The 17253-nt window shown below is 36.5% G+C and overlaps 1 protein-coding gene across 9 annotated transcripts in view; it reads left to right on the forward strand.

Annotated features, from left to right (window-relative positions):
• The window catches only part of R3HCC1L (R3H domain and coiled-coil containing 1 like), a 104101-nt gene that overhangs the window by 10879 nt on the left and 75969 nt on the right, over positions 1-17253 (forward strand). For 6 of the 9 annotated variants that reach the window (XM_050802873.1, XM_050802878.1, XM_050802869.1 and 3 more), the window contains one exon: positions 17132-17234. Coding sequence is in view for 3 of the 9 variants with exons in the window: in XM_050802869.1 (XP_050658826.1) it covers positions 17232-17234 (3 nt within the window). In the remaining 6 variants the exon portion in view is untranslated. Of the gene's footprint in view, positions 1-1077; positions 13161-17131; positions 17235-17253 lie in introns of those variants that run through there. The other 3 variants (XM_050802874.1, XM_050802876.1, XM_050802868.1) reach the window with 1 other exon arrangement.

Consider the following 17253-nt stretch of genomic DNA (forward strand, 5'->3'; position numbering starts at 1 on the left):
ATTTCAATTGTACTGTGGAATAATGTGGAAATAGAAATAATGTAAACATAGAAAACATGATACCTCTTGTTTGTAAGATATGGGGTTAGAACTGGGAGTCAGAATACCACAGAATTTGAGCCTGACATATCAAGCATACTGTGTCATTGATAGTGGCATTGGGAAAGGATCTCGGATGGGTCTTGGAGAAAGATAACAAGTTCAATTTCTAATATATTCAGTTTTAGGCATTAGGTTATTTAAGTGGTAGTTTAAAAAGTCTGGTACTTTAAAAATTTATTCACCTAGATGAATGCTGCCCCCTTTAAAGTAATGTTTTTGGGGACATGCATTTATTCTAGCAAATAAATATTCTCTGGAATTTGTCTTTTGAAACTGCTTTTAGAACCTGTAGAGCCACATAAGAAAACCATTCTCGCTGGGCACAGTGGCTCACGCCTGTAATCCCAGCACTTTGGGAGCCTGAGGCAGGCGGATCACGAGGTCAGGAGATCGAGACCATCCTGACCAACATGGTGAAACCCTGTCTGTACTAAATATACAAAAATTAGCTGGGTGTGGTGGTGCGTGCCTGTAATCCCAGCTACTCGAGAGGCTGAGGCAGGAGAATCACTTGAACCCTGGAGGCGGAGGTTGCAGTGAGCTGAGATCGTGCCACTGCACTCCAGCCTGGGCGACAGAGTGAGACTCTGTCTCAAAAAAAAAAAAAAAAAAGCCGTTCTCATGACTTGATGGTCATATCCCTTGTCCTCAAAAGAATATGATCTTGGCCGGGCGCGGTGGCTCAAGCCTGTAATCCCAGCACTTTGGGAGGCCGAGATGGGCGGATCACGAGGTCAGGAGATCGAGACCATCCTGGCTAACACGGTGAAACCCCGTCTCTACTAAAAATACAAGAAAATTAGCCGGGCGAGGTGGCGGGCACCTGTAGTCCCAGCTACTCGGGAGGCTGAGGCAGGAGAATGGCGTGAACCCGGGAGGCGGAGCTTGCAGTGAGCCGAGATCGCGCCACTGCACTCCAGCCTGGAGCACAGAGCAAGACTCCGTCTCAAAAAAAAAAAAAAAAAAAAAAAAAGAATATGATCTTACTTGATCATCTATTTACCATACATATTTCTAAGTAATAATTGGCAGTTTCTAAAAATTAATCTGTGGAAACATCAAATTTATTACCATGGAGGATATTTTAATGACTTGTGATTGTTGGGTACGCTAAAAGTCTTAAGCTGTGATAGCATCTTATTTTGGTTATAGCTTTGTTGACAAATAATTTGCATACTATACAATTCATCCATTTTTTTGGTGGGGGGGGACATGTGATAAATTTATATAATTTGTAAAGATCTAATAAGAGTAAATAGGGATATCCATCACCGTACACAGTTGTGTTTTGTTTTGTTAAAAACGTTTGAAATATGTAAATAGATTATTGTAAACTTTAGTCATCCTACTGATCTATCAAACACTAGGTTGTATTTCTTCTATCAAATTTTGTGTTTGTACTCATTAATCTACCTCTTTTTATCTTCCCCATCCACACTCCTTCTTGGCTTCTGGTACCCACCAGTCTACATTCTGTCTTCAAGACATGTGCTTTTCAGATCCCGTGTATAAGTGAGAACACATGATATTTGTCTTTCTGAACTTGGCTTGTTTTACTTAACATAATGACCTCTAGTTCCATTTATGTTGCTGCAAATGACAGGATATCGTCCTTTAAAACACTTTTTGTTTTATTTTTAAATTATTTTTATCGGGGGCAACCTTCTGAGCCAGAATAGGTTCAGAGAGACTCCCAGTTTCATTCTTCTTCATGGCTGAATAATACTCTACTGCGTATATGTACCATTTTTTCTTCCTACGTTTATCCATTGAGGGACACTTAGGTTGATTTCATATTTTGGGTATTGTGAATAGTGCTGCAAAAAAATAACATGGAAGTGCAGATGTCTCTTTAATATATCGATTGCCTTTCTTTTGAATATATATCCAGTAGTGGAATTGCTGGATCATATGATGATTCTATTTTTCATTTTTTGAGGAACCTCCATACTGTTCCCCATAGTAGCTGTATTAATTTACATTCCTTCCAACAGTGTAGGAGAGTTCCCCTTTCTCCATATCCTCACCAACATCTGTTATGCCCTGCCTTTTTTATAAAAGCCATTTTAACTGGTGTGAGATTACATCTCATTGTGGTTTTGATTTGTATTTCTCTGATGAATAGTGATGTTGGACATTTTTTTCATGTACCTGTTGGCCATTTGAATGTCGTCTTTTGAAACGTCTATTCAGATCGTTTGCCTGTTTTTAAATCCATCTGATTTATTTGTTCTTTTACTGTTGAGTTGTTTGAACTCCTTATATATTCTCGTTATTAATCATTTGCCAGATGGATAGTTTGCAAATATTTTCTCCATTCTGTGGGTTATCTCTTTACTTTGATTGTTTCCTTTGCTGTGCAGAAACTTTTTAGCTTGATTTAGTTCCATTTGTCTATTTTGCCTGGGTTGCGTGTGCTTTTGAGGTCTTACACAAAAAATCTTTGCCTAGATCAATGTCCTGGAGCAACTCATCAATGTTTTCTTCTAACAATTTGATGGTTTCAGGCCTTACATTTAAGTCTTTAATCCGTTTTGATTTGATTTTTGTATTCAGTGAAACATAGGTCCTAGCTTCATTATTCTCAATATAGTTACCCAGTTTTTCCAGCACCATTTGTTGAAGAGACTGTGTTCTTTACCCATTTTATGTTCTTGGTGCCTTTGTCAAAAATAAATTGGCTTTAAATGTATGGATTTATATTTGGATTCTCTATTTTGTCCCATTGATCTGTGTGTCTGTTTTAATTTTAATACCGTATTGATGTGGTTACCAGAGTTTTGTAGTATAATTTGAAGTCAGATAGTGTGATACCTCCAGTTTTCTTCTTTTGCTCAGGAGTGCTTTGGCTATTCAGGTTCTTTTGTGATTCTGTATAATTTTTGTATTCTTCCGTTTCTATGAAGAATATCGTTGGTATTTTGATAGAGATTGCATTGAATCTGTACATTCTTTGGGTAGTATTGTGATTTTAACTGTGTTAATACCTCTAATTCGTGAGCATGGAATATCTTTCCATTTTTGGTTTCGACTTCAGTTTCTTTCATCAGTGTTTTATAATGTTTCTTGTATAGATCTGTCACTTCTTTGGTTAAACTGATTCTTTGTAGCTGTCGTAAATGGGATTGCTTCCTTGAATTCTCTTTCAGATTGTTTGCTATTGGCATATATAAATCTACTGATTTTTGTATGTTGATTTTTGTGTCCTACAACTTTACTGAATTTATCAGTTCTAAGAATTTTTTGGTGGAATCTTTAGATTTTTCTATATATAAATCATTTTGTCTGCAAAAAGGGGCAATTTGACTTCCTTTCCAATTTGGTGCCCTTTGTTTCTTTCTCTTGCCTTATTGCTCTGGCCAGAACTTCCAGCATTATGTTGAATAAAAGTGGTAAATGTGGGCATCCTTGTCTTGTTCCAGATTTTAGAGGAAAGGCTTTCAATTTTTCCCTGTTCAGTGTGATATTAGCTGTGGATTTGTCATATATAGCCTTTATTATTGGTGTATTCCTTCTATACCCAATGTGCTGAGGGTTTTTATCATAAAGGGATATTAGATTTTATTGAATACTTATTCAGCATCTATTAAAGTGATCATAGGGTTTTTCGTTCTTGGTTCTGTTAATGTGTCATGCTTATTGATTTGCACATGTTGAACTATCTTTGCCTCCCTGGGATGAATCCCACTTGCTCATGGGGAATTATCTTTTTAGTGTGCCGTTGAATTTGGTCTTCTAGTATTTTTGCGTCTATGTTCATTAGTGATACCGGCCCATAGTTTTCTTTTTTTGTTGTGTCCTTGACTGGTTTTGGAATCAGGGTAATGCTGGCCTTGTAGAATGAGTTGGGAAGTATTCCCTCTCCTTCAGTTTTTTGGAAGATTATGAGCAGAATTGGTATTCTTTGAATGTCTGGTAGAATTCACCAGTGAATCCATCAGGTCCTGGGCTTTTCTTTAATGGGAGACTTTTTATTACAGCTTCAGTCTGGCTATTCCTTATTGGTTTGTTGAGTTTTTCTATTTCTTCATGGTTCAATCTTGATAGGTTGTATGTGTCCAGGAATTTGTCCAGGAATCTGTCCATTTTTTCCAGGTTTTCCAATTTGTTGTCATATAGATGTTAAAATAGTCTCTAATGATTCTTTGTGTTTATGGTCTCACTTGTTTTGTCTCCTTTTTCATTTCTGATTTTATTTGGGTCTTCACTTTTTTCTTAGTTTAGCTGAAGTTTTGTCGATTTTGTTTCTCTTTTCAAAAAAAAACTTTTTATTTCGTTGATTTTCTGTAGTCTAAATTCTATTTCTTTCTGCTCTGATCTTTATTATTTCTTTCCTTTTACTAATTTTGGTAAATTTAGGTTTGTTCTTTTTTAGTTCCTTGAGGCACGTTATTAGATTATTTGAAGTCTTTCTACTTTTTTGATGTAGGCATTTATTGCTATAACTTCCCTCTTACTGCTGCTTTTGCTTTATTCTATAGATTGTAGTGTGTTATATTTTCATTTTTGTTGTTTCAAGAAATTTTTTAATTTCCTTGTAATTTCTTCATTGATCATTCAAGTGTTACTTAATTTCCATGTGTTTGTGTTTCCTGAACTTCCTCTTGTTACTGATTTTTAGTTTTGTTCCATTGTAGTCAGTTTTTGTTTCATTGTAGTTTTGTTTCATTGTAGTTCACATGCTTTCTGCTTTTTTGAATTTGTTCAGACTTGTTTTGTCGCCTAAGATATAGTCTGTTCTGCAGAACGTTCCATGTCCGGATGAAAAGCATGTGTATTCTGTGCACTTGGATGTTCTAGAAATGTCAGGCTGATTTGTTCTAGTGTATAGTTTAACTCTGATGTTTCTTTGTTGATTTTTTTGTCTGGATGATCTGTCGTTTACTGAGAGTGGAGTGTTGAAGTCCCCTGCTGTTACTGTATTGCAGTCTGCCTCTCCTTTAAGATCTATTAACATTTGCATTTTATACTTGGCAGCGCTGGTCTTTTTTCTCCTTTAATTTTGTATCTTCAAATAGCCTCTCAAGTTCACTGATTCTTTCCTTTGTGTGATCTTTCTGCTGTTGAGAGCCTCTAATGACTTTTTCAGTTCACAAATGTATTTCTGAGTTCCAAGATTTGATTTCTTGTACTATTTCAATCTCTTTGTTAAATTTCTCCAATCAATTTCTGAATTGCTTTTCTGTGTTATCTTGGTGATCGCCAAATTCCCTTAAAATGGCTATTTTGAATTCTTGGTTAGAGGCTTCCCAAATTGCTGTCTTGCTAGGGTCAGTTACTGGTTCCTCGATTTGCTGTTCGAAGAGGCCTTGGTTCCCTGTTTGCTGTTGTTTCTTGTGGATGTACATCTGTGTCTTTACATTGAAGGATAGTTCTTTGTTCCAGTCTTTTCTTTCTGCCTTGTTTTCTGTTTTGCAAGCTGCCGTTTGGATCTACTTGTTTTGGTTTTTATTATGTGTTTGCTTAGTGATTCTTTATAATATACCTCTTGATTTTCTTTTTCTTTTCTTTTTTTTTTTCCTGCTAGATTGCTGCCTCTTTTTCGGCACCAGCTGGCACCTTAAGCCCAGGTTTGCCTCGGTTCTAGTAACTAGTCAGTATGCTGCCCCTCCTGCATGGGGGCGTCCCACAGGAGATATTCCAGTAGTGTGGGAAGACTGGCTATGGGTTCATGCCCAGGTGACTTGTGGAATGAACCTCCTACAGTGTGGTGCTGCTGAACAGCTGTTTTGATTTGGAGTCACAGAGCAGAGTTTCTAGGGCTGGGAATAGTAGTCCTCCCTCCCCTCTTTGTCTCTGGCTGTCCTCAGGGATACTTCTTCCTTTACATACTCCCAACACTTCCTGTAATTTGAGGCAGGGACAGGTCTCCTGCCAGAGATCCTAAGATGGTGGGAAGCTGGTTGTCCATCTGATTCTCTTTTTCCAGTATAGTGATTGTGAGTCGTGGGGGAAGTTTTCTGCATTATTGGTGTTGAGCTGGTTGGGGAAAAGGGCATCATGGTTATGGAAGTTCGGTTTTTGTTTCCTGCTTAGGTTTTCTCACTTCTCCATGGCCCTGAAACTGTCTCCTCCTCATTTTGAATTCTGGGACATTGCTGGTGATAATCTCAGCACTTTGTTTTTGGTTTTCTGTGGGGCAGTTGAATGAAGCCAGCTTGCTTCTATGCTGCCATTTTGGAACTGGAAGAATATGTGATAGTACTTTGGAAGAAGGTCTAGTGTGTGCTGGTTAAGAGGATGGGTTCTGGGGACCTAGGTTTGAATGATCTCTTTAGTACATTGTGTCTTGAGCAATTTATTTAATTTGTCTGGGCCTCATTTCCTCATTTGTATAATGGAGATGGTGATAAAACTTTACTTTGTAGGATTGTTGTGAGGATTGGCTCTGAGAACAATGACTGGCAAATACTAGGAGCTCAGTAAATATTAGCTATTTATTACCACCACAACTACTATTATTGTTTCTACCACCACTTTGTCTGTTTATCTATTTTGTTTTAAAAATTAGTTATATTCCTATAGAATTATGTGGCATACTAGTGGAATGATAGGCAGCTGAATATAAAATTGGAGCTCAATAGATGAGACATAGAGATGTTTTTTTAAGAATGTTTGGCCTAAACCTTACAGAAGAGCAGAAAAGACTAAGGATGAAGAATTAGGGAATACCCATAGTAAGGGTGCAGGAGGCAGAAAAGGAGCCAGTAAAAGAGTAGAGAGAGATTGTTTAGAGAAAGAAGGAAGGCCGGGGGCGGTGGCTCAAGCTTGTAATCCCAGCACTTTGGGAGGCCGAGACGGGCAGATCACGAGGTCAGGAGATCGAGACCATCCTGGCTAACACGGTGAAACCCCTTCTCTACTAAAAAATACAAAAAACTAGCCGGGTGAGGTGGCGGGCGCCTGTAGACCCAGCTACACAGGAGGCTGAGGCAGGAGAATGGCGTGAACCCAGGAGGCGGAGCTTGCAGTGAGCTGAGATCCGGCCACTGCTCTCCAGCCCTCCAGCCCGGGCAACAGAGCGAGACTCCGTCTCAAAAAAAAAAAAAAAAAAAAAAAAAAAAAAAAAAAAAGAAGGAAAATAAGGCACATATATTCGTAGAGGTTATATGAATTGGAATTAGATTTCGTTGCAACCACGTACCAGAGACTTAAATGTGATAGAAGTTCATGTCTGTCGAGTTAGAAATTCCAGAAGTAGTCAGTTTAGGACTCGTGGTTTGCCATGGTGTCACATTTCCCTACTGTGCTCGGATTCTGTTATTTTCCAAAGACACTTTATGGTCTAAGAGAGCTACTAACTTCAGCTATTTCACCTACATTGCAGTCATCAGAAGGAGAAAGAGAAGAACACATCTCACTTCCTTTAAGGATACTTCCTGGAAGTTATATATTACAGGTTGAGTATCCCTTATCCAATATGCTTAGATCCAGAGAATGGTTTCACATTGTTTGTTTCACATTTTGGAATGTTTGCATTACTCTGTGGATATCAAGCAGACCTTGTCGATACTTTCAACCATATCGTTATACTACAGAGCAGAGAATAAGCAAAAAAAAAAAAAAAAAAAAAAAAAAAAAAAAAAAAAGAGCATAGTGAGTAATAGTAATGCAGTACATCTTGGCCCCATGTGAGGCATTGTGGGGAGCCTACAGTTGGTGTGTCTGGCATATACACATGTCGTTTTATTACCCATTGTGGGCATGCTTGTGAAGAGGAATCCGGGTGTGTGCAGATATATATTGCAGCTGATGGGGGCTGGGAGGGTCTTTCTTTCCTTGGGGACACTGAATAAACTATGTGTTGGGTGCCTGCATTGTGACTGCAACCTGTTACATGAGATCAGGAGTGGAATTTTTCACTTGTGGCATCATTTTGACACTCAGAACATTTTAGATTTTGTAGCATTATAGATTTTTGGATTAGGGAGTTCCATGTATACTACTTTTGCTCATATTCCATTGGTCAAACTTAGTCACATGGCCACACCTTGCTGCTGGAGAGGCTGGGAAATGTAGACTTTATTTTGAATGGTCAGTGCCTGGCCATTCAAATAAAAAGCAGGAACAGTGAGAATAATCCCAGTGTAGCTAGATGAAGAATACAGGGTAGATAACAGTTAATTGTCTTTAGGACAGTTTAATTCATTATTGGTTATTCTTGATAGAGTTTTTATAATTACTGAACTATAAGTACAAATTCATTCTTGTCAAATTGCATCAACAGTATGTTGTTTTTAGGGTGTAATCTGTTCATGAATCCTTGCTTAATTAGGATTATCAGTTTCTCATAAAAAATCTGTATGTATACATATGTATGTGTTTATGTGCATGTGTGTGTACACATCCCCCCATTTAACATTAGTGTTGGCCAAAATTATTTCATATGACAACAGTGTGAAGTAAAATTGATGGTAAATAAGCTGCTGATAACCCTCTTCTGTTGTTTTAAGCCTGTAATTTTACCCAGTATTCTATTTGGTAAATACTCTCCAATTTGGTTGTTTTTTTGGCCAATGTTTTTAATCTGTCTCTGTCCTTTTATATTACTACTCTGTCTCACTGCTGTTAATTATACTTCCTGAAATAGATAAATGAACAAATTTAATTAAATGTGTTATTTGCACTGTCTCCTGATCATTAATGAATTTGTAAGTAAGGTCAGACCTATAATCTTTCTAGTATTACAATTCGTGAATCTTCACTGTCTACTCAATTGGTAATTATTTGCTTAAATTTTTTTATTTTTAAAGCTTCTATATTTTGTGTGTTTATGCTCTTTCAGTATTAGAAATATAAAGATCTTCTAACAAAAAGGAAACTTTTTCTGTAGGATATTCTGTCCCTTTCTGTTGAAAATGTTTTCTTTAGACATGTTTTAGAATGATGAACAATTAAGTTTATATGGTGCTATTTGGGTTTTCAAAAAAAAAATTTAAAAATAATTTAAAATATTTTCTCAATAGATGTAGAGTTTAAAATAGACATGTTTTAAAAAGTCCAATAGTGAAAAAAGGTTTTATAACAAAATATAGTGAGTAGTTTTTGTCCCACCACTTCCCATTCTCTCTAGTCCTCTCCCTAGAGGATACAGGGTAGATAACAGTTAATTTTTTTATTAACTGTTAATAATTTAACAGTTAATAAGCTATTTCTTCTTAAGCTATTTCTTCTGGCATCAGCCTATCTCTGTATTTAAAAGTAATGTATGTACAATGCTATCTTTTGATTTACCAGTTTTTTTCATTATATATGGAGTTTCTATAATGGTAGAGAAAGTTTTAGTGTTATTAAATACCATCTCCACTACTGCTTCTCCCTAGCTTCTTAATTTAGTTCTATTAAAATATTTGGTTAAGTCTAATAATGTTATGTTTACATTATTATGCCTGTGCAAATTTTACTTGCTGATAGTGTCTTAAATAGCCCCTCGGTGCAGTTTTCCACAAGGTCAATCACACTAAACTGTCAGAATTTTTTTTTTTTTTAATTCTTGGAAATTTCTCTTCTGGAGACTTCCAATGTCCTACTATTGAAGCCTACCCTCTCGACCTGCTGCATTGCTCTTTTCCTAGTATGATTTCCCCTTGTTGTTATCCTTAGATTTTTCTCTGCTGGGTTTGATTCTCTGAATATTGTTAGAACTCCTATCTTCTTTAGGCTTCATTTACCTCTTGCTTAGGTGGAGCACATCCTCTAGTAGTTGTGTTGGATTCAAAAGATGATACCATGCCAGACAGCATGAGGATGACAGCCTTCAGCATGCCTACCCTCTCACATAGCTTCAATCTGGATTGGTTGCTTTCTGCTGCTGGTGCACAGTTGTCATCCTAGAGTCCCATTCACTAGTATTCCTTCACTTCTCTCTTGTGTTGGATGTCTTGTTTTCTGTATCTTATCTCTTCTTTCCTTTGGTTTGTTTCCTTGTTTGTTGTCAAAGGATGATGAGATCATCACTATCTAAAATATCTAATCAGGCACAATGTCCCAGAACAAAGCAGATTGCTAGTTTTATATAGTGTTTTGGGGGAGTGTGGTGCTCAGGGATTAGAAAATTTTAAGAGGCAGCAGAAGCAGATTAACATAATCTATAGACAAATGGTTACTTGGGTGAGACCATTGTCGATTGGTTGAGACCATTGTCGATTGGTTGGCATTTGGGTATTTTATTGTAGTGACTTTCTCCCTAACTTTAAATTGGCTGACTTTCAGAAGTAAGGGGCTAAGCTAACACTGATTAGCTTGTAAAAGAAAAGTAAGTTGTTTTTACAATGGAATGGGTATAAGTAGTCCTTGGCAACTTTTTACTATAGTTACGAACAATCAGTCTTTCCTAAATTTGTAAGAACTTTAAAATTCTCAATCTTCTAGTAACTTTCTAGGAAAGCGTACATGGTAGGTAATTTTTTGAGCCTTTCCATGTCTGAAAATATTTTTGATTTCTGTTTTCACATTTGATTAATACAGTTTGGGTGAGTGTAAAATTCTAGATTGGAAATATTTTTTTCGGAATTTTGAAGGCATAGTTTCTTTTTTCTCCTCATCCTTTATTGCTTTTGAGAAGTCTTAAGCCAGTGTGGACTCTCTTCTTTTGTTTGGATCTTTTCACTGGAAACTTGTTAGACTTCTGCTTTGTCCCCAGTGTTCTGAAGTTTCGCAATGATGTGCTTTGGTGTGGGTCTGTGTTTATTTTTATCTACTGTCCTGGGTGTTTGTGGGTACCTTTCAATGTAGAACAGTTGGCATTTTTCTGGGACCTGGTGTATGGAATGGGGGTGGGGCGGTAAGTTTTAGGTTCAATATGCTTACTTAATCACCCAGTTTTAAAGACCTCTGCACTTCCAGTCAGCCCTTGATCTACAGATGGTCTATTCTACATTTTAGAGATAATCCCAAACTTTTTTTCACAGAGGAGGAGGGGATCTCAGGATCGCTCCTTTCACCCAGTGCCCTCCCTGCGTTTCACTTCCAGTTCCAGAGTTGGTATGGCCAGTCCCTGACTCATGAGGATTTCTGACTGTAAATTGGGTTGAGTGGCAACTTTCTCTACTGCTGGTTTGGAATTTGGCTTTTTAAGTTCTGCTACACATTGAGCATTCATCAATACATAACTTCCAAAGTTTTGTTACTTTTTTTTCTCTTCTCTGCTGTCTATCCTTGTGGATTTATGTTTTAAGACAAAACAAATTGACTTATTTCAGTAGAATTTTTGGAGAGAAGCAAAATTATATGCATATGTGCATTCCATTCTCTTAACAGAAAAACAGCTATAAGACTAACTGCAATATTCTTTTTTTTTTTTTTTTTTTTTGAGACGGAGTCTTGCTCTGTCACCTAGGCTGGAGTGCAGTGGCGCGATCTTGGCTCACTGCAAGCTCCGCCTCCCGAGTTCATGCTATTCTCCTGCCTCAGCCTCCGGAGTAGCTGGGATTACAGATGTGCGCCACCACACCCGGCTAATTTTTTGTATTTTTAGTAGAGATGAGGTTTCACCGTGTTAGCCAGGATGGTCTTGATCTCCTGACCTCATGATCTGCCCGCCTCGGCCTCCCAAAGTGCTGGGATTACAGGTGTGAGCCACCACTCCCGGCCCTAACTGCAATATTCTTATGTGAAATAATATTACAGTAGCATTACATGATTATTATATTTCTGATATGTGAAAGGTAGAGTAACAGAATATGTTGCTCAAATGCAGTAACACTAAACATAGGTCTGCGGAGAGGGCACTGCTACAGAGACTAGTCATACCTTCCTTGATTGTGAGCTATTCCTTTAATTTCTAAAAATCATCATTGGAAAACCCACAAAAATGTTACATCTGTATTATAGGAAAACTAGAATACAGTGATAAACCTGAAGAATAAAATAAGAGTCACTTTAATTACACTACCCAGAGCTGCCCACTATTAACAGATTAGTGTATATATTTTTCTAGTCTTTGTTTTTGCATTTGCCTATGTATTTGTGGACATATGTTTAAATGGGGCATACTATATGTATTATTTTGTTCCTTCCCCCATTTTTTCCAACCATGAAAGTATATGGCTCTTGAGTCGAAATTTTTTTTGCACAGAATCCTAGAGATTATATTCTCATTAACAACATCTAACTCCCATTTGCTTGATTGTACATTATGTGCCAAGCACTGTGCTGACTGACATCTTTGTTTTTCTGTTTAATTTATGTTGACATTATTTCAGACCACAGAAAAATTCCAAGAGTGGTATAGAGAGTTCACCCAAATACCCCAAATGTTAACATTTTACTACATTCCCTTTATTATTTCTGTCTCGTGAGAGTGAAATGTAGACCTTACTCCCTTTTATACCTAAATAGTTAAGTGTGCACTTTCTAAAAAACAAGGACATTCTTTTATATAAGCCACAGTATAGTTGTCAAAATCAGGAAATTAACATTGATTTAATGTTAATTATGTAACCTACAGACTTACTCAGATTTTACCCATTGGCCCATTGTACTTTATAGCAAAAGAAAATTCCAGGTCATGAGAGTGCATTTAGTTGTCATATCTCTAGTTTCCTTTAATCTGGTGCAGTTTCTGTTTTTTTCATGACATTGACTTTTTTTTTTTTTTTTTGTTTGGAGATAGCGTCTTACTGTTGCCCAGGCTGGAATGCAGTGGTGTGATCATGGCTTCCTGCAGCCTTGAACTCCTGGACTCAAGCAATCCTCCTGCCTCAGCCTCCTGAGTAGCTGGCACTACAGGTGCCCACCACCACACCTGGTTAATTTTTTATTTTTTGTAGAGAGATTCTCCCTGTGTTGCCCAGGCTGGTCTTGAACTCCTGGGCTCAAGTGATCCTCTTGCCTGGGCCTTCCAAAAAGTGTTGAGATTATAAGTGTGAGCCACTGCATCCAGCCGACATTGATATTTCTGAAGAGTGCAAGACAGTTATTTTGTAGAACATGTACAGTTTGGGTTCATCTGATGTTTTCTCATGATTGGATTAAGGTTATTCATTTTTGGCAGGAGTACCACAAAGGATCGTTATGCTTTTGCATCGTATCAGGAGGCACAAGATGTTCAAATACTGGTAATATGATTTTGGATCACTTGATTGTTACTGTTTTCCTTTTGTAATTTTTTTGTGGTAAAATACACATCATTTATTTTTATGTTTTGACAATTTTTAAGTGTATAGCTTAGTGGCATTATATTCTCTTTGTAATTCACATTCACAGTACCTTTAAATAATTTTAAAGTATTTTGTGAAAAAATACATACTTGGTAAATATCTTGTCACTATTTGAACTTTCACTCACTAATTTTAGTATCCATTTGTTGTAAACATCTTGTTACTCCTTGAACTTTTGCTCACTAATTTTAGTATCCGTTGGTGATTTCTGCCTAATTTTCATAATGGTTCTTGAGTGGTGATATTCTAATTCCATTATTCTTTCTACGCTTATTTATAATAGTACTTTATTTTGACACTGTCCCTGACGTGGCCAGTGGGAGCCCCTTCAGTTCTTTTGACACACCCTGTCATTCTTGGAGCACGTATTCTAGGCTTATCTTGCACTTTCCCAGCCCCAGCCTTGGAATAAGGAATTTCTTCTTGAAGCCCTGATTCCTTTTAATAATGACTTTAAAAGCCACAGTCTGGACTCTAGATGTCCTGGTTGCGATTGTTATTGCTTCTAGGCCTTCTCAGCTGACATCTAGGAAATAGGTATGTGTGAGAGGAGAGAGTGTGTGTGTTTGTGTGTATGTGTGCACACACTAGTGTATCTTTATTAAAAGCAGTGAGTTTATACAGGTACCTCAGATTCTGACCCAACACTACAGGGTTTATTCTGTCCTTTCCTCATTCCATATTTGTAGCTCTGATTTCCAACAATGAGAAATTACTCATATTTTTGCTTATTGGTTCAATTCTAAAATGCAAGAAAATAGTTTAAGAATTATTAACTCATACCACCATTTAAAAGACACCTCGTAAGTAGAATTCAATGTTTGTTTATAGTGTTTTTCCTTTAGCCTAGGGACATGTAGTCTAAATCTATACTGTGTAATAATACGGTAGCTACTAGCCACATGAATAGAGATGTGTTACAAGTATAAAATGTACATTGGATTTGAAAACTTACTACAAATAAATATGAAATATCTCACTGGTATTTTAATAATAGTTTATGTTGATTATGTGTTGAAATATTTTAAGTGTATTAGATAAAATATATTAATAAAATTAATTTCACTTTAATGTGACTACTAGAAAATGTTAAATTACGTATGTGGCTCCGTTATATTTCTATTAGAATGTGCTGATATAAAAACCATGTTCAAGAGTTACTTGGATTAATTTTCCTTCTCTAACATTCTTTCCCTCCTCCCTGGGGTTATGTTATTCATTTGAAATACAGTGTACTTCGTTTATTTCTATTTGTATTCTGTCTTTTTCACTTGATCCTAATTGATCTTATTTATTCTTCAGTATGTGAAACATCAGCATGTTTCCAAAAGTCAGAACTCTACAAAGATGTTTATACTCAGGGCACTATCACCCGTTCCTTCTGTCCTTCTCTAACCTGTCCTCTGCAGGTTACCAGTCTAATAATTCCCCCAGTTATCCTTCATGCATTTTTTTCCCCTCAGGATTGAGGATATAGATGCACATTTTCTTATTTTTCTTTCATTCTTACACAAAAGGTAGGATACTATAAATACTCTTTTGTACTCTTATGTTCTTTCTAATATTTTGAATTTACAAAAAGTACTGCAACCTTGTCCATATATATTTTGGTATGTTGGAGGTGTATTTTGGAGTAAATTTTCAAAATGGAATGGTTGGGCCAGAAGTTAAAAGCATATGTAGTTTTCTTAAATATTGCTAAATCCCTTTCTGCAGAGGTTGTATGATTTTGAATTCCCATCAGCAGTGTATAAGAGGGTTAGTTTCCCCACAACCTCATCATCAGAGTGTGTTGGCGTGCTTTTTAATTTTTGCTAACTTGATAGGTAAGAAATAGTATCTCAGTATAGTTTTAATGTTTGTTTCTCTTGTTATCAGTGAAGTTGAACATCTTTTTATATGTTTAAGGGTCATTTTTTATCTTTTTGTTTGAAATATATATCTTCATTTTTCCATCAGGTTTTTGGTCCCCTCCCCTTTCTCAATTGTTGGGAGTTTTTAAATATGAGGAATAGTAGCTCTTTACTGGTGATGTATGTTACAAATATTTTCTCCCAGTTTGTAGTGTTTGTGCGTGGGTATGAATGTTTAGACCTTTATGTAGTCCAGTTTTTGAGTTTTTTGTTTTATCTGAATTTTGGATTAAAATTAGAGGCTTTCCTTGGACCTACGGTAAATAATTCACCTATGTTTTCTTCTAGTACTTCTGTGGTTTTAGTTGTTAATTTGGATCTTTGATCCATTTGGAGGTATGGTTTCTTTAAAAATGAATAAAAAGACCAATTTTGCGCCAGTGTTCTTTGATATGCTACCTTTATCATATATGAAATTTCTATTTGGTTTATTTCTGGACTTTCTATTTTCTATACCATTATCACACTTTCAGTTATAAAGGCTTGATAGTATATCAAGGGCTAGCTTTTTAAATTTTTAGTGTTTTCCTGACTACTCTTGCATGTTTATTTTTCTGTTGAACTTTAGTATCAGCTTGTCTGTCTCAATAAAAAAGCTTGCAGGTTATTTTATTGGGGTTATGTTAAATTTATAAGTTAACATATGGAAAACTGACTTTTTAATGCTGTTGTTTCGTGCTGAGATTTCTGTCCAAGAACAAAGAATATCTTTCCATTTGTTCAGATCTACTTTTGTATCTTTCAGGAACGTTTTAAAGTTTTCTTTACATTTAACTCCTTGATAAATTCTCCACTTTTTTTTCAGCTCAATAATATATCTTATAGATCTTTCTTTTGTATATCTACATAGTTTTCTACAGTGTGGATGCACCATAATTTATTTAACCTGGCTGATATGGGTGGACATTAAAGTTGTTTAAAATTTTTCACTATTGCAAACAGTTCTGGAATAAGTAAGTATCCTTGTAGAAGTCTAGTTACTTCCTTATGATAAATTTATCAGAGGAGAATTGCCTCGTCAAAGGTCTTTTGACACATAAAAGTTTCTGAAACATATTACTAACAGCTTTCCATATTAATAAAATGTATACTTCCACTAACACTGTGTTTGAGCCCTATTCTGTTGGCATTCAGCAAAACAGAACCTTATTGCTCTTTTTTAATATTTGCCAGTTTGATAGCAAAACAAAGTATGTTTATATTGCATTTCTTTGCTAACTGATGAGTTTTATTTTTTATCCATCTACCATTCAGCTGACCAGCATATACTCGTTGAGTATCCACCATGTTCCATAAGCTATCCCATGTATTAAAACTGTAATAATGACTAGAAGTTGAACATCTGTTTGTATCTCTCTCTCTCTGTGTGTGTGTGTTTGAGATAGGATCTCGTTCTGTCACCCAGGTTGGAGTGCAGTGGTGCCATCACAGCTCACTGCAGCCTTGACCTGCTGGGCTCAAGCCATGTTCCCACGTCAGCCTCTTGAGTAGCTGGGAGTACAGGTGCATGCTACCATGCTTGGCTGATTTTTATATTTTTTGTAGAGATGGAGTTTTGCCATGTTGTCAAGGCTAGTGTCGAAATCCTGAGCTCAAGTGGTCTGCCTGCCTTGGCGTCCCACAGTGCTGGGATTATAGTCATGAGCCACCATGCCTGGCGTCTTTTTGTGATTTTTATTATTTTGTGTCTTATGTCTTTTTTTTTGGTGACAGTTAGTAGACTTTCCTGTCCTCAGGTCTGAGAATGACAGAAGATGGCATTTCCTTATTCTGTTTGGTTGATGAGCTTCTAAAAAGTGCTTTTGTATGTGTGTCTTCATTGCACATTCTGTGGCACGTCACTGTGTTAAATGCAGACTTACAAAATGAGTTAATGAAAGTTAAGTGGCTAGACAGGTGTCAAAGAAATAACTGTATATTTTTATAAAAATAACTTTTATTATTACTGTTTTTCAGGTGAGGCTGCTGTCTGTCAGAAAGGAACTTTTATACAGTTTGCCTTCAGAGACAGTCTATCTGCATGTTGTAGAGTTTTAAGAAAATAAATGTTACTTATATGGTAAGTTGCCTTTACTTAT

The sequence above is a fragment of the Macaca thibetana genome, chromosome 9 (assembly GCF_024542745.1).
Source record: "Macaca thibetana thibetana isolate TM-01 chromosome 9, ASM2454274v1, whole genome shotgun sequence".
Lineage (NCBI taxonomy): Eukaryota > Metazoa > Chordata > Mammalia > Primates > Cercopithecidae > Macaca > Macaca thibetana.